The sequence below is a fragment of the Pempheris klunzingeri genome, chromosome 1 (genome assembly GCF_042242105.1).
Source record: "Pempheris klunzingeri isolate RE-2024b chromosome 1, fPemKlu1.hap1, whole genome shotgun sequence".
Classification (NCBI taxonomy): Eukaryota; Metazoa; Chordata; class Actinopteri; order Acropomatiformes; family Pempheridae; genus Pempheris; species Pempheris klunzingeri.
Window position 1 is genome coordinate 32,752,763 of NC_092012.1, and position 22,181 is coordinate 32,774,943.

The 22,181-nt window shown below is 40.8% G+C and overlaps 1 protein-coding gene across 3 annotated transcripts in view; it reads right to left on the reverse strand.

Moving 5' to 3' along the window:
- phkb (phosphorylase kinase, beta) overlaps positions 1-22,181 on the reverse strand; it is an 86,363-nt gene that overhangs the window by 44,509 nt on the left and 19,673 nt on the right. For all 3 annotated transcript variants that reach the window (XM_070831844.1, XM_070831852.1, XM_070831860.1), the window contains 8 exons: positions 21,836-21,943; positions 20,821-20,901; positions 17,339-17,454; positions 12,109-12,172; positions 8,724-8,819; positions 6,806-7,003; positions 2,196-2,253; positions 1,131-1,208 (listed from right to left, as the gene is read on the reverse strand). In XM_070831844.1, coding sequence (XP_070687945.1) covers positions 1,131-1,208; positions 2,196-2,253; positions 6,806-7,003; positions 8,724-8,819; positions 12,109-12,172; positions 17,339-17,454; positions 20,821-20,901; positions 21,836-21,943 — 799 coding nt within the window. The remainder of the gene's footprint in view (positions 1-1,130; positions 1,209-2,195; positions 2,254-6,805; positions 7,004-8,723; positions 8,820-12,108; positions 12,173-17,338; positions 17,455-20,820; positions 20,902-21,835; positions 21,944-22,181) is intronic.

Below are 22,181 nucleotides of genomic sequence, written 5' to 3' on the forward strand. Positions count from 1 at the left end.
AGGCATCACCGAAGTTACAACGAGCTCATCCTGAGAGGAACGTTTATTAACATACGTTATTATCAATAGATACTTTCATGCCAATCCATGAAGCTGTTGTAATACTTCATTGAAAACTAAAGGAGAAAATCAAGTTCAAAACTAAATACCCCCTCGAAGTCAAAACTAAATCTATCCGACCCCTGCACATAAATTGGATGACATGCATGATGTAAGACTGAATAATGAATGAAATTAAACAGCAATTCAGTCTGATTATCAGGCCACACTTCAGGTCACTTCAGGTGCACAATTCAAGTGCATAGTCACACTCTATAAGTGAAGGTACGAATACTTTAAATAGCAGTGCAGGAATGGCACATGTGGTCCAACAGGAATCTAACCTACTCAAAGGATGGTACCACTGTAGCCCAGTTAATGTTGCCCATTCACCACAGCACAGCAGCATGTCTCCCAGAGCTGCACCCTGCATTCGTCTATGTATCATTAGAACAATGGGAGCCCGGGCCCCCGGGAGGCCGGGCAGACCTGCAGTAGAACACACAATAGCCGCCTCTGAAAGCAGCAAAATCATTTTTGTGTTTAGGCTTTTCATGGGCATCAGTGGTAAGAGAGAAAAACAGAATACACTTGTGTTATTGTTTAAAACCCAGCAAATTATCTTCAGGAGTTTTGTTAATTCATACAAAACCAGCACAAAGGCTCCGTGGAGATGTCTGGGGCAACTATAGTCAGCTCTGTCTCACAGCATTATTCTTCATGAACTCTATTCATTTCTGTTCTTTTCTATTGATTATCACTGTCATTTCACTGTTTCAGGTGTTTGCAGGTGAATACAGAAGCCAGGCTGCATTCACTCCTTGAATGTAACGCCCTGTGAGTCTCAGTCACAGTATGTGGTGTATGAATATGGATGCTGCGATTTAATAAGAGTAACTTTTTCATTGCCGGAGGGAGAGAGAACACAGGCCGACTCAGAAATGATCCATACTGATATGCCAAATCAGATGAAATTATACATCTGTATGATTATGCATTCATAATTTCCCCTCATTCATCGGTCACTGCATTTCATTACATATATATATATATATGTGTGTGTGTGTGTGTGTGTGTGTGTATTTACTCACCCTCGGATGACTGGAAGATGATGGGTTGAAGGAGCTCCTGGTATTCTTTGACCTGAGCTTCATTTCCTCTGAACACCCCTGCAACACACACACACACACACACACACACACACACACACACACACACACACACACACACACACACACACACACACACACACACACACACACACACACACACACACACACACACACACACACACACACACTAATGATATAATCTTTTGGATGACACTTTTTTAACACACATGGCTGCTCTAATGTTACAACAACATTTTGTGTGGTTGTGTGCATCCGTATTTATGTGCATGCGTTTTGTGCTAGTGTGCATGTTTAGAACATACTAAGCACATTGTGAACAGATTTCTACAAGCTTAGTGTGATCTAAAAATAGAGGCCTTTTAAAAATATTCACAGTAAGCGTTCAGTGCAACATGAATTATTTAAAACCTGCATTAGCTGATACATTGGCCACTCGGGGGCGATATTTAAGTTAATGTTACAAAATGTTAGGAAACAGTTGCCTATTTACACATCAGAGCAAGATAAGCATTCATCTGGAGGCATGTTTATTGCTCCCTGATGAAGTCCAATGTTCTCTCCCTTTTTAGGCCTGTTTAGCTGTCCACCACCTCCTAAAAGGAAACACCTGGGGTTTTAGCTATTAACTGCTCCACCATGTTTCCCAGATAGTCGCTGGCTTTGCAGGTGCTGTACGGTTGTTTCATCAGAGTTTTTTTAGCTAAAACAAGCCGCCCACTATGGCTGGAAACACTGCTGATGAGAGGAGTGAGAGTGATGATGTCAGTGGAGTGTAAACTGGTGTGTGGGTGATTAAATAATACTTGAACTCACATTTTTTGGAGAACCTATATTTCTTTATCTATGACCATTTCCCTCAGGTTCACACATCACATCTTTTTAAAAAGTGTGTCTGAGTCATCTAAAAATCTGTCAAACACGAAAATATGTACGACTGTTTCCTGCTACAAGTCCGTCCTCTATCGCGCCAATGACCCACTTGAGGCATCATAACACAGCAGCCATAGGCAGAACAAGGCTTACCGTCAATCATCATGTAGATGAAGAATATGGGAAACTCGCACTCGATTCCATCAAAAAGCTGGAGAGACAGACAGAAGAGGAATTATTGCTTTTCCATTTCAAAAAGAGGGGCAGGGTACAGGGACTTTAAAGCAGCAGAGCGCAGCACTGAATAAGGAACAGAATGGCACATGGAAGAGATATAGAAGACATGTCACTGTGAAAGAAAGCTGACAGAACACAGAGGAATAATAAAGCTTGCTTGCAAGGTCATTTTCTTGTATTCAAAGGTGTTTGTTTTGAGGAGGAACATTTGAAGGTCTGAGATGTCAGAAACTTAACATCATGGTCACAAATTCACAAAGCACACTGAGAGAAACATTGGATCAGTGCACCATTTTACATTTATAGATAACTGTTTAGCTGTGGGTCCTCCATTCCACCACTTCAATAAAAAGATCTGCTTTTATGTTATGGAACTTGAAAGCAGAATAAATCCATCACATTTAATCAAATGTAATAAAACCGCAACGCTGAACTATGCTTACCAAGGAAAGCAGTGATTCTTTTTCACCTTTTAGTTCTGGTGCATCATTACACATGAACCACGAGTCATTTAGACTGACAGGTCACTCGTTCATTAGAGAGCTTTGGTGATATTATCCGGCACTATCAGCAAAAAGTGTGTTTGCATCATCTCTGGTATCACAAAAGCTCACAGAGAAAGAATTGATAATAGCAGATATTATTAATCTGTTGGTGAAGACTATAGCTGCTTTACTATCACAAACAGTGACAAACAGGTAGAAACAGGACAAAGAATTGCTTAACTAGTCCAAATTGTATTTTATAAAAGGGTAACTGTTTGAATACATGGAGCAGGATAGTAGGGGTATATATTATGCAAATTATTTGGTAACTATGGCAACATCTATGCACACCAGCTTGCAGAGATCAGACAGTGAAAAGCAGCTGAAGCAGAGGCATCATTTTTTTAATACAAATCAAACAGATCAGCTCATACAGATCACTGACCCCCTGTTTTTCTAATTTAACTCAACCTCTCCCTTATAAAGACTTTCAAAGCTATGACTGACTGACTGACATGAATGAGTAACCGATGAGTAATTGATGAGTGTCAGGGTGACTGTGCGACTGCTTGTTTTCAGGCAAGTGAACGCAGAGAAATAAAAGCCAGCATGTGGCAGCAGCTGGAGTGAATTTTCCAGAAGAAACACTTACATTGACATGAACACCATCGCTTGGTGGATTATTCTCTAAATCTTAGCCAGCCAGAAATCCTATTATAGATCGCACATCAAATGTGTATATGTGTGTGTGTGTGTGTGGTCACACGCACACACACAACCGCACAAACCTTCTTAAGTCATTTGGTTACAAGTCACATGTAGAGAAGACAGTGAAGTGAATCACAGCCTTATTAATTCCAGTAATTCAATCCGATCTTGTTTATGCTCGTCTAAAGAGGATCAACACGAGTGCAGCTGTAGAAATCATCAAGGTCAGCTTGAAGAAAGATCAAACAGGCTGCAGATTTTAAAATGTATTCGTGCGTGTGTGTATTTTATTCTATCTAACTATAAATGTCATTAGTCGTGACTATCTTTGTCTCTCATCTTTTTCAATTATCTCCACACTGATGGTAGATAACAGAGATTACATCCTCATGCAAGAGCAAATGGCTGGCAGAGCTGGCACACACACACACACACACACACACACACACACACACGGAAGCTGCATTCACTATCAGCGAGCACATCTACTGTCTCTTAGCTTGCCATGCTTCTTTAAATGGTCAGTGTCTGCAACCTGTAATTACGTAGGTTTGCATCGCTTCAAACTGTGTTTCAGCAGAGGTGAAAAGCAATTTAGTAGCTATCAGGTGGTAAGAGAGGGATGAAAGAGAGAAAAATGAAAGACAAGAAGGTGCATAAAGAGATACAGAAGCAGAGGAGGGTTTATGTACTGAAGAGGGAGGGGGAGGGAAGAAAAGAGAGAAATAGAAAGCTGAGGTAGTCACCCAGTGAGGCCTGTGCTTTTTGGCCTGTTGAGGCTGTAAACAGCCAGGGATCCCTGGTGTTTTGTGCTTGAGCAGCACGACTGATTGGTAAAACTGTCTATCACACAGGCTGCTGCTCTCTGTCAATGGTAAACAGACAGGGAGCACAGATGTCTGCCCTGCTGTGAATTATCTTTTAAACACCAACAACAACTTCACTCAATGTCTTCTGCAGGAAGACCTGGTCTACCAGTGACTTCTTTTTCACCAGAGCTCAGACTCAGCTCACTCAGCATTTCATTCCCCTGTGCTCACTTATCATTCAAAGGAGTAAACAAGTTATTCATCACTTTTTATTATGCACTATGTTTGTAAGGTTATTACTATATTACATCTCTAAATTTGGCAAATGCACGAATTCTGACATTAAAAAAATCTGCAGGTTGTTTCAATATTGATTACTGGAAAATAGTAAGCTTTAGCACATTGTTTCATATGACCACCTGGCACAGTTTCCTTCTATATTGCTGAATTCTCATTACTTGAAGTATTTGCTGATGTAGTAACAAATATATTACTGTTGGTATATGGAGCAGGAGCTATCACGATTTTAAGTTATGAAACTGAGTTGGCATGAGTATCTTCCACAATAAATCTGTCTGAAGGAACCTAAAGGCGTTAAATACTTTTGGCTAATTCTTAGCTTTTGTATCTTATTAGCTGCAGGATTAAAGAAAGTTAATTTCAAAGTATTCCAAGTGGTTCAGAGTTGGCGTCCAATGAGTGCCCTCTGTGACATGTCAAGCAATGTTGTTCTGTTTTCAGCACCAAGGCTCCATCTTTCTAAAGTTTCCAACAATGCTGACAATAACAGCCAAAAGCAATCTAATTTTGTAAAATGGTATCGTCTCAAACATTTTTCACAGCCATATAGCAGCTGTGAGAGCCATGAGCACCAATCTGTTGTGTCCTAAAAAACAGGTCACTGCCAGCCACAAGGCCTTCAAGTCACAGCTGAACTATATCTTATGTGTCTAGTTTTTAGACAATAATATTCCAAGCATTGTGGTTTGTAAATTAAAAAAGAAAACATATCAAAATATACAGCTGTAAAAACAACACATATCAATAAGCTATTCTTTTGCAGTCATGTTTCTGGCTACCTGGCAAATATACCAAATGTAGTCGAATATACAATGTGCTTTATCTCTGTTTTGGTCTCCACCAAATCCTGATGGGAAAGTCTGGCAATGATGGGATGCTGGCAAGGACTCTCAGAGCCCCACTGTCACATTATGTAGCTAAATATGAGCGCAAGAAGACAAAAACAATTAAGAGTTCTGTCCTAGGACGCCCCACCAGTCCTACACAAAAGTAAAAAAACATAAATTAAGTCTTCATTTATATGAACAGATGTAAGATTTTATCACAGAGTTTTAATCAAATCATAATTTGAGGGAAGAGAAAAGGAAAGTTATTTATTTGTTTTTCCCATGCTGGCCAGAAGGTGCTGTCCGTCTGCCTGAATCCATGTGCAGGGTCCAGACCTAAGAATCACTGCCAACATCTCAAATATTGTCTGGCAATTCGAAGAGTATTGGTGTTGGTTTCATGAAACCCCCAGTTAAGAAATAACCAAGTCTTTGCTGGTTGGATTGAAGTAAAGTGATGAAGTTGTGTCAGTCAGGATCACAGACTTAGCGACCTCAAGTCTAACTTCAAAACTCTGAACTTTCTGAATAGACATGAAAAGAGTTTACAGTGATGTTCCATGAATCTGTAGTACAACAATCAGGTGACCTTCAATCAAGGGAGAGCTGATGAGGCCTCATGGATGGGGGGGGGGTGAAACATCTTCTAGACCAAACAGAAACTCCTGTATGAGCTCATTAATTCTGGAGGTTAGCTCTGCAGCTAATGCAATGATTTCTTTAACCAGTCGTTTCGCCAGGATTACAGAGGATTCAATAAAGGATAATGAGTGCATGGTCATTCACATGCAGATATATGCATGAGCACACCCACTGATGGGGACTTACTCACATACAAACACATTAAGATTGAAGGTGAAATACCTGGAGGATTAAAGCACTTGAAATGGGAAAGGCTAAGACAGATTTCTTTACCATTACCATAAAAGGATAATACCTTTACAGGCTTGTACACTTTTTTAAAAAGAACTTTTCAAATGTCATACTCTCACTTTCAAGTTGAACTTTTTCAGGTTTTATACAATGCCAATCATTGACACTAAAGGTGGTACTGAAGTTCCCAAATGTATTGTCTTATACCTCTCCAAGAGCTCATTCCCTGTATTAGAATGGAGGGACTGCTTTGTTTCATCTTTATTTGGATTCCCCTGAGGTCTATTCTGTTTTTTGTTTTGTTTTCTGTATCTATTGTTTTCCTTAATATCTAACTGCTATGCTGATGACACTTTGCTGTACGTCTTGCTAAAAATGTTCTGTATTTCTTGTGCCTGTCTGATATGATCCAGGTCTTGTCTGGGAGACCTATTGTCTAAAATCAAAAGTTGGACCAATTCACTTGAGCTATGAAGAAGAAGTAAAATACAGCCTAGATAAATGCCATTGTTTAGGTGTCCCACCTTCATTTCAGCAGGTTTGTAATAGCGGCGATTCTTGTCTTCGTTGGCCGTGCGGTAGCCATCACGGAGGAAACGTTTGAAGCCGTATTTTCCCCGCAGCTTGCGGACAATCTTGTCCAGTGTCTGACTGTAGAGGGCATCATCATCCACTGCGAAGGCAGGATAACTGATGGTTGGAAGCAAGGCTGCATCTGTGTTCTGCCGACAAGAAAAGGTTCAGTTTACACAAATAACCAGCCCCATCCACAGTCTTGTTTTTCACTGAAAAACTAGTCTAAAATCATTTATTAAAATACAGTGTAAGATTTTACAACATGATATATGATAAATCTATATGACCATAACTAAACTTACTAAGTTGTATTCACCATAGTCACCATAATGTTTCAAGATATTTGAGGGATTAGAATAAAATCCTAACTACAGACACTAAAAGCCATAAAGTGTAAAATTGCACATGCATGTTTTAAGAGGTCATATAACTAGACAAACGTCCAGCTTAGGAGTAAAAAACTCCCGGTTGTGAACAGCACACTACAGCAGCCTTATTTAAAATCAAGGACTGCCTGACTAAATTTCAATTTGAACAATCATTAAGAATGAATATTGCTATTAGGCTTGACGAACCAATATGACTGGGCATCTAATTCTCTCCTTTCATTTTTGTTTGGTTTACTCTATTAAGCAATGGAAATGAAAGCTATTAGTTCCCAGCCACACTGCAAACAGCTTTGAATATTTAAGGTTTATTTTTAGACAGCAGAGCTTCTTCAGCTGCTGTCTATGCATTGAAGTCACCTAATAACTGCAGTGACATGCTTCCTTACATGGACAGCTATGATCCAGTCTGTCAACCAGCTAGCTAGTCTAGCTGCTAGACGGACTAGATTTCAGTAAAAGATGTGGATGACTATTTAATGCTGCTGCTGTTAGGGTTGTATTGAAATCAGTTTTTTTCTTTAATTTACAGACATGTAAAGCCAAGTGCGGCTCATCTCGTCCAATCCCCTCTTATTCTTCGGCTTCTTGTTACAACTTGTTACCATCCTCGGCAGCTGCAGCTGAAATATGAAATCAACTTGCAAATCACATTCGGTGCAAGTATTGAACGTGTCTACAACTGAATATTGAATTCCAATCTTTTGCGATGTATACATACTGATATTATGTTGATATTTTGGTTATCTAGATTCCCCAGTATGTTGTTCTCTCAATTCCTACTGCACTCCATCCCTCCAGCTCCTTAACGTTAATCTCATACAGCTAAGACTGTCACTCTGGTCGAACAATTACACTAATTTCCTCACGAGCTGATGGCGGCTATTCTGCCCGACACATTCAGCACACAGGCAGAGATGTGATCATTTAAGTGTCTGCAAGCAGTGGAGTAGGGAAAAGGCAATGATTTTGCTCCCACTTCTCCCCTGTGCACCACTTCTTTTTTTCACTCCACCCTTTTCAGCTTTATCTTCCTCCAGCCCTGCAGCAACTGCTCACTTTTCACATGTCACGTCAATGCTGAACCATCAATAGCACAGGTATGGGTAGTGTAATGACTGCACCGTGAGGGAAGTCCATTGTTGAATTACATATATCCACTGACATATTGATGTGAGGGGGTAGTTCATTTGATGTGTACAATTAACCTTTAAAATTTTTGGCATTTGTGTGGCAGGCACCTATTTGGGTGTTTGATTGGTAGAGATTATGCACAAAAAATAGGAGGAAAAAAAGAGCAGGTTGCATCAACATGTGCAACTGTGGACATGTTTCAAATACCTATAACAGATCAAGTAATTGCCTTTGAACCCACATTCGCATTTTAACATTGTTTTTACATTAAGTTCTGCTTTATTTGTAGGTTTTAGTAATATGTGGAGTGATTTTTGTAGTTGCATAAATAGATAGATGGACTCACATGTGAGCGAGACTCTCGGGGTAGAAGGGAGCACATGGTTTGCCTGTTTCTGTTGTGGGCGTCCAGATCCACAAATATCACCGACCACGAACAGCCCTGCAGAGCAAAACACATACACAGACAGCATCCCAGTCACAGTTGAACTGTTCAGCCTTTGCTGGTACAACAACAGTTTTCAGTGTCATGGTCTGCACACAGAACACCCACAAAAAAATGCTCAAAGAATTCACAACAAGCTCTCCATCACCTTTCGGAAAAAACATGTGACAGCAAAATGGAGAAAACAACTTGAAGCCCACTTTAAAGCCCCCACAATCATACCTCACACCTCCGTACATCAAAACACACTCTTTCACTGTAAAAGCATGTTTTTGAAGTACAGTGCGGGAGTGCCTGAACAACAGTGAGTCGAGAATCATCCTATTACTTCAAAAGTCCCTATGTACAACAAAGGGCTGTCTGTCCATGCTGTGCACTTAAACACCTCTGGACAGCATGCTTTTGCATGGTGGGGGAAGTGATCAGACCTTTTCTGATTCTAAAAATCTGGTCCAGTCCACTTCATCCATCAGCAGTGCTTACATAAAACGTACTGAGTCACTCCTGCAACCTGCTAAGCAGTTTCTAATGTAAGTCAGATGCATTATGTATGAATATTGCCAGAGTCTATTTTTTTTTCCTCCAAAAACAGATCCGGCCAGGGCTTTTAGTCAAATCAGCAAGCTTTCCTGTAGCAATTTACATAGTGCAGAGGATTGCTGGCCACCATTGGAGGCAGCTTTGTGACAAGTCAGTGAAATGGCCCTCTCAAGGAAACCTTTTCTGGTGATAGAGCAGCAGAGTGCAAGCAAAACTGAGCAGGTGAGCTGAGTGGCTTTGCCTCAGATGTAGATGTGTGCTGTTTTGATTTCATCCTTCAGTCAACATTTTCTTTTTGATGAAAGTGAACAGTCAAAATGTCTTTTTATGTATGTCTGGGTCCTCCCACAAAAGACATTTCACATCTGTATTTATAGATAAGAGCATGTGAGAAACCTGAAAAATAAAATATTTAAACATAATAATAAACAATCAACTAATAACTAGCAATTCAAAAATCCAAAAATGTGATGTTTGCCGTCCCAAATGAAGCCGTTCTCTCATTCTGTCCATAACCACCAGACCCACTGAACATTTTAGTCTCATTTTAGTCTGAAGAAAACCAGAGTTCTCTGTACTTTCGCTGCCTCGACCAATGAACCAACACGTTAGTTCAAATGCGAACTAACTATTTAAAAGACCAAAGCCACAGAATAAGACAAGCAAACTAACTAATGGAGGCAGCAGGAGACTAGCGCCTCCGACGTTCTGTGAGGTAATATTACTGTTATTGTCAGTGGAGTCTGGTCGTGTTAAAGCGGAGGAAGGAGGAGACGCAGAGATCAGCTTCACCTCCCTGTGGAAAAGGCTGTCTGACAGCAATGTGAGGCCGTGAAAATATTCTAAACATAGCGCCCACTTAAACTGATGTTGAGTTTTTTTAGGTGGCTAAAATATGTTAATACATACACTGCTTGGCGTCCGTGGCTGAACTCCTACCTGCTCCTCCAAACTGGGGGCCATGCCAAACACCATCCTCTATAGACAACACACTTACTACCTCATGCATTTTTCTTTTCCATCCCTTCTTTTCTCCATACTACCCAACGTACCACGTCCCTCTATTGTGAAAAGATGACTGTATAATATGAGTCAACGGCAGGCCACCTTAATCTATGCCAGAAAACCATCACTGTCACTGCTGTTATTATGGGCTGCCGATAAACACTGACAGTATGTGGATAATATAATAGCCCTTTCAAAGATCATAATGATACAATGTACTCCAACTTGCAATTGCTTTCTGTGCATTGATATGCATGAATTACACTCAAAGATTTCTGTCAGCCGAGAAAAGTATGTACTATATTTCACACACACTTACACACACACACACACACATACAGAGAAAAGATTGCTGTTAGGTGTGTGTCTGCTCCACTTCATCCCTGCTCTTGACTGGGTGTGAATTAGGTGACAACGCTGAGATAGAAAATGGAACCTGTTAGGATTTGATTGTCCAGCCATGTGTACACAGCTCTGTGGATTTAATGACAGGCTTTGAAGTTAAAAGATCCTCCTCTTGGTAAGATCAATCTAATCCACAGAGTTCAATTTGTCGAACCGAGAAGCTGCTATCTTTGCATCCATTGTGTGACTTGGAGGGATCATGAAGAAAGGGGAAAAAAAAAAAAAAAAAATCTAAACTTCAGGAAACAGAAGGCTAGTTTCATCTAGTACAAAGGCTAACCTGAACTCACACCCACAAGAGTCTGCAGCCTGTGCAAAATGTGATAGCGGAGTTCAGAATGTTCCGGTTAAAGCGGTTGGGGGAGTTACATTTGGCGCTGGAAGGATGAGAGTCAGCTGGGAAATCAAGATTGATAGAGATCATTAATAAGCAACTGGCTGGCTTGTAGCACTTTCATTCCCACAGAGGGACAAGAGGCCGGATGAGACACACACTCGCACTTACAGAGGCCCCATACAGCATGGATCATAAAGCAGCCACCTCTATAAATTGATTCTTTCAACAAGCTGAGCTCGATGAGAAAATCCATTTCCAGGCACGGTTAAACCCCTCACTTTGCAGCTGATCAGGAGAGAAAAACAAACAGCGACTTTCATATACACTCATCCTAACAGCCCCATATGACGATGAGAAAACCACTTGGTCGGAGAAGCCATCAACCTTCAACTGGATAAAAGAAGAAAAGATAATAAGGGAGGAGGCTTGTTAAGTGTTGGTGTAATGAATGTCCCTGTTTTTCCCTTTTCTCCACACAAGCAAGAAAAAAAAAACAAAAAAAAACACACACATCCTCTAATGGACATCGTAAGAGAGATTCAGAGGGAAACCAGGAGCAAACATCAAGTGTGGCCTTCAATCAAAGCCTGTAGGAGCACACACAATTTGCTGAGCCAAACCCAAACAAGCTACATGAATCTCCTGATGGTGGAACGTCCGCTTGGAGCAAAAGTCTGGCATCGATGACAGCAGCACTAATTATGCTGATGATGTCCGCTCGTTAAAACGGTCGTGGCTTTCAGTAAATTCGGCTGGTGAGGCAGGTCGTACTCTGCGCAGGATGGTGGGACTGCACACATCAAGCACCTCACTGATCTCTCACTGATGTGTATGGAGCTGTAATGGGCCTCTGCAGATTTTAATTAGAAAATAGGCCGCCTATGTATAACGCAATATTGTGCCACGTGACACAATTAGGGAAGAGATAAATACACGTGTGTCTTGGGGCGGGTTTGAGGAGGAGGAAATGTGCAAGTAGTGGGTAAATTATTCAAATACCTGGTTTCCAAACAGATTAAATCCATTGATGGCCTCCAGAGCAGCTTTAGCCAGGCCCACAGAGCTGCAAAGATAAGAAACGCTGAGAATTATACAACATACAATAAGCAGATTTCCCTGACACTGATGCATTATTTAGGCAGATGTGAAAGAATAACTTCTGACAAATGTGGTTCTGTAATGGAGGCGGTGGTAGGAACCATACGTGTCAATTGTCAGGAGCCCCCCCCCCCGCCAAAAAAAATAAATAAATAAACTTTCTGAATCGTACTTGAATCTTAAACTGCTATCTGTTAGGATTCAATAAAGCTGAAGGCTCCTGAGATTGTGGTCTACTGAAGATAATGGATCTCTTTAATAAAAACCTTACAGTGAATTTCACACTGGCTGGCTACTGTGATTGCAAAGCAGACTAAATGTGAATCAATTTCACTGTCATTTTGTTTCCCTTTCTACCCTGCCAAGATTTCCCTAGAAAAGAAAAGGAGGGGGAAACAATTGCAGGAAACTTGGCGATGACTGGCGGCAGATCTGCTGACATATCAAAATGCATTCAATACCATTAGTGAGGCCTGAATCGATGCTTAAAATACAGAGAATGGCTGGCTAATTCAGCCTCTGCTGAAGCCAGTCCTGTAAAACGCACACACACACACACACACACACACAGTGAAACAGCCAGTTCTGGTCAGCAAGGCTTTCAGCACCACACAGAGATAGGAGATGATGAGGTGATGCTGGGTGGGACAACAGGAAGAAGCTACTAAAACATAGGTCCAAAACAGCATCATGATGCAACCGTTTCAGCTGACAGTTGGAGACAAAGATTTACGTGATGAAACTGTTGCTGTGGACTGTTGGCCCTGGAGCTCATACACACACACACACACACACAAACAACAATATTCTGCTGCTCGTACAGTGAATCTGTTTACATACACTGGTTCATATCCCTGCTGCAGTCATATTGGAGGAATAGCTTCATATCTAATAGAGCTGGGCCACTACTGACAACCCCAAAACCACATGTCATCCTTGGTGCATTGCTTATGCACTCTGTCTCCCAAAATTAGAAAAGAAAATGTTATTCTAATTAATAATTATAATTATCACTAAATTATTATTGGCAATTATTTACCATGGGGAACTAAGGTGATCACAGCACTGGCTGAAGAAGCAGAATGTGCACAGCAGAATTATCAACAGGACTATAAAGTGAATTACATTGTGCAACTTTTGCATCTTGTAATCAAAATACCAAAAACTACATGAACCAAGTAAACTTAGGACTTTTGGAGGTTTGGGGGCCTCAGTCTGTGGCCTACATAGTATTGACTGGCTATGATACACAGTCAATATGGTGCACATAGTAACATACTGAGTAATAATTACATAATATAGTACAATAATTACACATACAGCATCTCATAGCACATTCAGACTTTAATGATTGTAATTGGTTCTACAGTGAATGATGTTGAAATATTCATGAACTTATGAGCGCAGTTCTGTTTTTGTGTATTATGTAAAAATAAATCACTCATCATAATTTGAGATACTTCAAGCGGCCCTGATGCTTACAAGATTAGCAAGATATGCTACTTAAATCAAACAGCTCCAGTCTAGCCATTTGACTGGGCGTGATGATAAACATGAGGCAGAAGCAAATAAAATGAATCATTTGATTTGACATGGACAAATGAATACTCCACAGAGCCTTTTTTTGCCCACTGGCACTGAGGGACTAGAAATGACTGTTTAATTTGATCATTTACACAGATCTTGTTTACATGGGACCATTTTGAATCTGCTCCTGCCACAGTTCACTGTTTGCCTACAGCGTGTTAATTGGTGTTATGCAACTAAATGTATAAGCTAGCTCGCTAACTGTGGAAGCGGGACCTCGAGGGGGAGGAAATACAGGGAGCGCAGGACACAGTGCTTCTTCACTACGTCAAACTTGTTATCTTTTCTTCAGGATATCTTGGCAAGCTGCTGCCAATAGTCTTGGATTGTTGGTGAAAGGGGAAAAAAACATGCTCCCAAGAGATAAGCAATAGATGAAATTGAGGATCTTTATCGAGACACTGAGGGAGGAGAGGGAGGCCCGTTTGACCTTGGATGATAAATCAGTTTGGAGCATGTAAGAAAAACACTGCAATCTGAGTTCCCTGGCTGAGAACAGCACTGGTGTTTTAACATGTGGTCTGAAATCTGTGTCTTCATACCTGTTAATAGGCCAGACTGTTGATCCATCACATTTTTCCTAAATACAGGTTATTTGTTCAATGATAGAGGTTAGGTAACTACCAGATGGTGTTGATTTGACATTTCCACCTGTAAATATGGTTTAAACATCACAAACTGACCCTAAACACACCTTAACAGATGAAATAGGCTTGAATGTTGTTTTTTTTCTTGTTGCAAACCTGGTGTTGGACTATTTGTTTGGAGGGTCAAGAAAAGAGGTACAGATAGAAGGTACATGTTTGGAAAAATAACACTGGTTTAAAATGTGATTTCAGGAATGTGTGAAAAATGAGAAATGCAACGTTTGTAAGTTGATATTTATTCATTTATCTATTTGACTTCTATTTAACCACAATGGTCCTATGAGGCCTGCTGTTGGTCAGCCAAGCCTCACCTAAGGACTCAAGACTCACCTAAAGAAGGGGTTTAAATGTCAACACAGGGTCTATACAAAGCACATACATGGAAATAATATGCATTGGATTATATTGGATAGGGCAGCACTGTTGCCTCACAGCTAGAAGGTTCCAGGCTGCATGTTCTCCCTGTGCTTGCGTGGATAAACGGTGGGTGACAATGGGTGGATTATATTCAGAGGAAGTACAAAACATGTCACTTGTGTCTCTTGATAAATTAGGGTCGCACTAATTTGTTAGGGAAATGACTTTATGATGTGCTTTGGCGTCAAATGGGTTCATAATTCCTGACAATGACAACCCTGGTATTACACATCTAACCCTGACTACATACAGACACAGAATCAAGGATTTTAACGGTTTGGAAAATTTCCATCCTACAAGTCCTAAGTCCCACATCCGTACCTTGAAATGGCTTTATTTCTAAAACCCCAAGGTGCTGAAAAACACACTGGTTCATAACGACAGTAACTGTGTATTGTGTTTTCATCCTAGTTGGATTAAAAACAACAACAAGTTAAAATCAAAACAGCGACACTTGTGTGTTTCAGCTCTTATCTGTCACTTTGTGTTTAAGACTCTTGCTGAGCTCTGTACTAATCCTCAGTGCAAACACAGGCAGGGGGTCCAAAGAAATATGGTGTCTGGTTTGAAGTAAGAAAAGTAAAGAAATCTGGCACTCCAGTAAAAATAAAGATAACGTCTCGGAAGGGCCCAGAAACACATCTGATAAAAATACTGTTAACCTAAAGCTTTAATTTTATATCAAGAATGGATCAAATGTGGAAGTGGAAGCTTGTAGAGACGGACCTGTAGAGAGGAACCAGCTGACTCTGCAGTTTCCCCCCGGCTCTGTGCCTTTGTTTAGTTTTCTGGTTAGTCTGTGCTTACTGGAGGTGTAAATAAGCCGCTGCTTGCTAAAACATTCACTATATCAACTTCATATGGTGATAGTCTGTCAGTTTTATGTTTACAGACTGTTGCACTGTCCTTTATTGGCCAAAACCTGAACTGACGCTGGTGGTAAGTTGCAGATTTCATCTTCAAGCGTAAAAGTGCGTGTTGAACTCTTGACTGTCTGCTTTAGAACTATCGCTATAGATTTGGCACCATCCTTTGAATTGGAAAATCAAATGAATCTCTTTTGCAACTAGAAACTCAACGAACTGATGGGTCCACTTTGTACTTGCCAATTATTTTGATGAGATATATTAATATTGCATGACTGTAGACTTGTACAATTTCTAATACTATGCACCACTACTACAATGTGAAGCAGTAGACAGTAATGTTTTTTGCTAATTTGAATGAAAATGTGAATGTGTTAACATGCAACTCTCTAAAAATGTCAGGATTGTGTTTACGGCTTGTTGTGCTGCCCCCTTGTGGTCAAAAAAACAATCCAGTCACGCAGGTTTAAATATCTAAAGTAAATGTTGTTTGTCTGGTGTAACAGCAGACACATATGACGTATTCGAGAATTAATTTTACAGATTACATTCAATGTAGTCAGCTTTAATAAAGAAATAAAAGATAGCAGCACCCACCGGTTCAAATGAAGATAAAAGAAAAGCTGATGAATAATTCTTTAGTATATAACAAATATTTCAGTCCTATAGTTCTTGTTTGAAAGCAGGCATTCAAAACTGAAATGACTTGTACTTGAAAGCAGATTTGGTGCCTCCTGATAATGTCAATAGCTGAAATAAAAACATAAAATATTAATGGTAGGTTTATGCTCTACTTCCATGGCTATGGTTTGTAACTGTCTTGAGTTTAACAGGATAATAATTTAAACAAATAAAAGACCAAAAGTCTGCAAAAAAGAGTGGAAGGGACAAATATCCTATTGATCATAACAGCTTTCAGGCCAGAGGACGAGAACACGGTCACTGCGTACATGTCTCTCGTGCTTTCATACCTCCCATCACTACATACCTATAACCTTCATATCTTTGTCTTTCCCTCACTTTTATCTTATACCATTCCTTTCTTTGTCGCTATACCCGCTCTTCTTTCCATTATGTCATTCTCCCTTCCATTCATTCCATGTTAAATGCACTATTTGATTACATCAATGGCCATACACTGAGCGTATGTCGGCTTACAGATGCATTCAGTAGTCTTTTGCTGGCTTGTTGCTCTTGCTACTGATTGTTTACCTCAGTTTATTTTAGAATAAAGTTTCAACCCAACTGGTAACCCACATCCATACACACTAGCATGGGCAGCAGATTCAATGAAATGCTACCATGCATGACACAGTGTAATCTATGAAGTAATGGGTATCAATACTTTATGTATGATGGGTGTGGATACTGTATACACGCTGGGAATTTGACTGCAGTATGCTTCCCGGCACCACTTAGGAGAAAATATAACTTATCTCAGTCCTAGTAAGTCATAGTAATGAGGCTGAAGATCAGCAAAGTGATGCATTAAAGAGACGGGATATCTGCATTTGGTAGTTTCACGTCATCACTTCACTTAAATGTCCACATTTGAACAAAACTGTGTTCATTTATTTTTCAGATTTCTTGCGTGTTGCTGAGCTTTTCACTGACCTGGAATGCAGCTCAGTGCTGCCGTTGTTGTATTTGCTGCCTCTCTCCCACATGCCGTAGTCAGGCACCCTGTAGGCTCTTTCCACACAGAACACCAGATTCTGGATGAAGGAAACCTGCACACAGGCAACACACATCAAACAACTGAAGGCATGAAACTTTGGGAGTGGATGAAATACAGACACCTACATACACATACACAATATGTAACACATAAGGATACACACACACACACACTCATATATATATATCCAGGGCTGCAGAATGTAAATTTTTATATAGTAAGATTCACAGATGCAATCAAACAGTAACATAAGCTGCAGTGCACACACAACCTTACACACACTTACATACATGTACAGTAGTGGGTGACCTTTGATATTGATCTGGGGTGAGGTGTGTGGCTCTCCTGCTCATTACAAAGGTTATTAAAGTGGACAAGAGAGCTGGTTCGTCATCAGTGCTCAAGGTCAAACTCATCTTGCTGCTACAGACAAGGTGTAATTAAGCACTTAAATGTGGCGGCGTGTGGAACTGTAGCTTCATTTCCTAGTCAACTGCCCGTGACATGACACTGAATGGACACATATCACAATATTCATTTATGGGTGGAATCATAAGCGCATCACCCTTTCATCACAGACTCTCAAGATTTATCACCAATGTCCTTGATTTCATCAGCAAACAAACCAGTGGCCTCATTTTAAAGTTGTAATTAGCGGAGTTAGGGAGTTTCTCATATCTGTTGCCTGGCCCCCACCGGCCGGGGAGAAAGACACTGTGTCTAAGAGAGACATGTCAAAATCAATAGGCACACCTAGGGAAAAAAAACTAAGAGTGAGAGACATAAAATGTGTGATGCCTTAAAGGCCTTGAATCATTAAAAAGATCTGAAAGTAGCTCTGTGTGTGTGTGTGTGTGTGTGTGTGTGTGTGTGTGTGTGTGTGTGTGTGTGTGTGTGCTTGACTGATGGGAGATTTAATCTAAAATGACAAAGCAGGGGAGAGAAAATAGAAAGATGAGAGAGTGAAAGATAGAGAGGAGCAGATACAACCTGTGTTGGACTTAAATAGGCCAGTCTGTGAAGGAGGGCAGGGAGAGAGCTGAGGGGGGGGGGGGGGGGGGGCAAAGCAGACGACACTGGGAAAGAGAGGAAGGCGTTTGCCGGCTGGCTCATTTGGGGTTTTATGAGTGGAGTGATTAACGAGGGGAACTTTTTAGTATCTTAATGGTATCTTAATGAATGTTACTGCCCACCAGCCAAATAAACCTCCCTGTCTCCCTCCTGCCAGACAACCGTCGCTGCCAGGTTTGCCTTTTTTTTTTTCTTTTCTTCTTTTTTTTTTTTTCCTATGTGGATTGCATACATGTGCACATTTGCAGCAGTGTCGTACATGTGCCAGTGCAGGCAGCACTCGCTGTGAAAAAATGCATAAACGTGTCTTGTGTGGGAAAAAAAAAAAACATAACTGTGTTACACACAGGCTAATGAGTCGCTCCATTTCATGCTGCATGAAAGTGAAAATGGCATCTGGAAGGAGGTCGATAGTGCATCTTCTCAGAGGACGTGCAGCAGCCTTTCTGTTCCACCTCCAGAAAAAGAAATACTGCAATGCAGCTTCCAGCTCAGTCAAGTAAACGCCGATGGACTTCACAAGCAGTGACAGCTAACAACAAACTCATAAATGATACCGTAATAATGTGATTAGTCCAACTGGAACGCTTTTCAAACAGTGTTCAGTGAGAACACAGATCACAAGTGCTTTTGCTCACTGGATCTGATGGTAGTTAATAGAGGGATGGAGTAGGGGTGCAGACTGCTTCAGCTCGAATTATGCAACCTAATAAGCTGTGTTTAAGCATGCAAATTAAGGCTGCTGCACAAACAGGACTGCCCTCATAAAAAAAAAGTTACACCGTCAATTTGTTCGCCATCAGGACTGAGAAATTGAGAAAAATGCGAGGTTATTAGGGAGGGTTTTGTGTGTGCCGACTGACGGTGCTAATTGGTTAGTGGCAAAATGTTTTACCACGTCTTTACTTCCTTCAGATAAACCCTATCCAGTAAACAAACGGATCCCTTTACCAGCGGCACAAATTTCAGCTCTCCGTGGCGGTAAGTAAAGCGGCGAATAAGCAGACTATAAAAACTAACAGAATTAATGAAGTTCCAACTGCTCCTCAGGGCCACACAATAAACAGCACAGTGTGTAAACTTAACAGCAACAGTACGTCGTTTCACTGTTTTATTAAGAGCCAAACAAGAGCCAAGCAAAAAAAATGACACAGGACAGATACATCAAACTCTGGATAAACCATTCAAAGCAGCTTTTCAGTAATAGTTCAGTAATAGCCTGGGTTGGTGGGCTGCCAAATAAGATGTTACCGGTTCGATTCCCAGGAGGACATTTAAGCCTCCGTAATGAAATCATCTAAACGTTTCCCTGTTGAAAGTCAATTGAGCGGCTCAGCAAAAACATAAATGTGAGCCGAGCTATAAAAGTGACGTACCGTCCCCTGATCCTGCATTTGTGGCGGCTCTGGGATATCTGTAGGGGATTTAGGGTACGCAGAACTGGCTTTAGAAACCCTTTGGTCTTACTTCATAGCATCCAGTTGGATCTTCAGACGGTAGCATCACACAATGAAAAATTCATGAATCTCATTAGGTCCCACAATTAGTTTTAGAGTAAACAGAGCTTTTAAGTGATACATTTTCACAATAGGAATTTTCATGCGCGTACGTGCGTGCGTGCATACAGACAAATAACAGGGAGCAATCACAAGAATTCACATGGTAATGACAATGCTGTTTAGCAGATTTGATGTTTAGCGTTTTCACCATTAGCACTACAAAGTACAGCCGAGACTGACAGGAGTAGTTTAGCTGTGCAGGTATTTGTTTAGAAACTGAAGTGGCAAAATTGGTTTTGAGATGCAACGTCAGGGGATTACCAAAATCAACAGGATTACCAAAATCAACAGGATTACCAAAATCAGCAGGATTACCAAAGTCAGCAGGATTCAACTAATGGGCAACCCAGTCATTGGGATATTTCAGTCAAGTGGCCCGACCGACAGAGATCAGAATTCTTTAAGACACACTAGCATGAGTAAAAACCTCTTCAAAATGTAGGCAGAATGATAATATCAGTGATTATTTCATGTGCATTTGAGCTGGTTTTCGTTAATTTGAAAAATCTGTAACCATGTAGTCTAAAACACACCCAGTGAACAGAGTATTGATAGTAAAGGAGAAGCAGCATCTGTAAAAGGAAAACAACGTTCTCGATGGGGAAATGTGTGTACGATGTATAATCATAAAAGAAAAGAAGTTCTTTTAAACCATCTGTGACTTAAGATGGATCGTGGCTACTGCTAGTGGATTACCCAGAAAACATCAACCCAATAAACAGGACAGGGCTTACATCCCTGTTGTCCACCATTGATCACCTTGGCAGCCATTTTAGTGTCTTGTTTACCTCATCAGTGTTGTAAATGATCTGCAGACCGGAGCAGATCATCTCCACCAGGTACAGCAGAAACAGAGAAACAGCATCTATCTGCAGCAGTGACAGAGGGAAGAGGGACACACAGGATGTGATACCATTAAAAACAAACAAAAAAAAGATTGTTATTTATACACTGTGTGATAATTCCAAAAAGCAGTTGTCTCCTCTACATAGTGTAGAGACTAACACTAACCCTAACCCATCAATAACACGATTTACTTCAAGGTAAAGTTGTTGGAGAAGTTATCAGAGCCAAGAAATAAATGGACATACAGCTTTGATGACTTTTTTTTCTTTATGAATTATTCTTTTGATTTTCTATCCAGCCGCCTTGATGTATTGGCAACCCTTCACTAGAAACGCACGTCTCCATTCCAAACATTACACACCAAATTGACCTCTGTCAATACCATTGACGGAAGAATAAGTTGTTTTAGTGCCAGTTTAATGCACATCCACCTCTGAGGAAAAGTCAATTTTCCAGTCGTATATGCATGAAAAGCACAGAGACGACGAAAAGAAACACTTTTACGGCCGTTTTTCAAGATGCTCAAAAAACAAAGCCTGTCGCTAAGAGATTGATTGGCTAATCTGTTCATCCCATTGTTCATTCATCTTTAGCGGCTTCTCATAGAGTTTCTTTCCCGACCACAGCCAGCGAACGCATTTTCAGTTTTGTTACATCAGCTATGTGACCAGAGATGTAAAATCAGAGTAGTGTGGAGGGATTTTGATCTCCAGTCTTTAAAACCAGCAATAAAACATCTCTCAACGTCTCTTTAGCTTCAAGAAGCCTCAAACCTTTGCAGAAGTGAATAATTTCATCTGGACATCTGATTGAGGAGGAAGACTAGTGATGCTCATACCCAAAACACACACACACACACACACTGTGTTTATGCATATAAGTAAAAACTCATTTTTGTGTGTCAACTCATTCTATTCTTTCAATTGAGGGTTTGCACTTGTCTGCATGCCGGCTGACCTGCAGGTGGTGGTAGTCGCTGTAGGAGTGCACCTCATCACCCGTGTCCACATTGAACACCGAGTGCAGGCACTTGGAGGGGCTGGGATCCTGTTTAAACTGCTCCACCTGGCAGAGAGGAAACAGAGACAGAGAGGAAAGGACGGACGAGAGAGGTCAAGGGTAAGCAGGGAGCGGAGAAAGAGAGGAGGGGCGTTCATTTCCTCACCAAGGGTACAGTACGCCACGCCGGCAGCTTCGCACTCATTCCAAAACACTCGCTTGGTAACCTTGTGTGTGAAGTAAATGCATGGTAATGAACACAGCCTCTGGTGTAATGTCTGTCATGCTCCAATGGCTGTTTTGT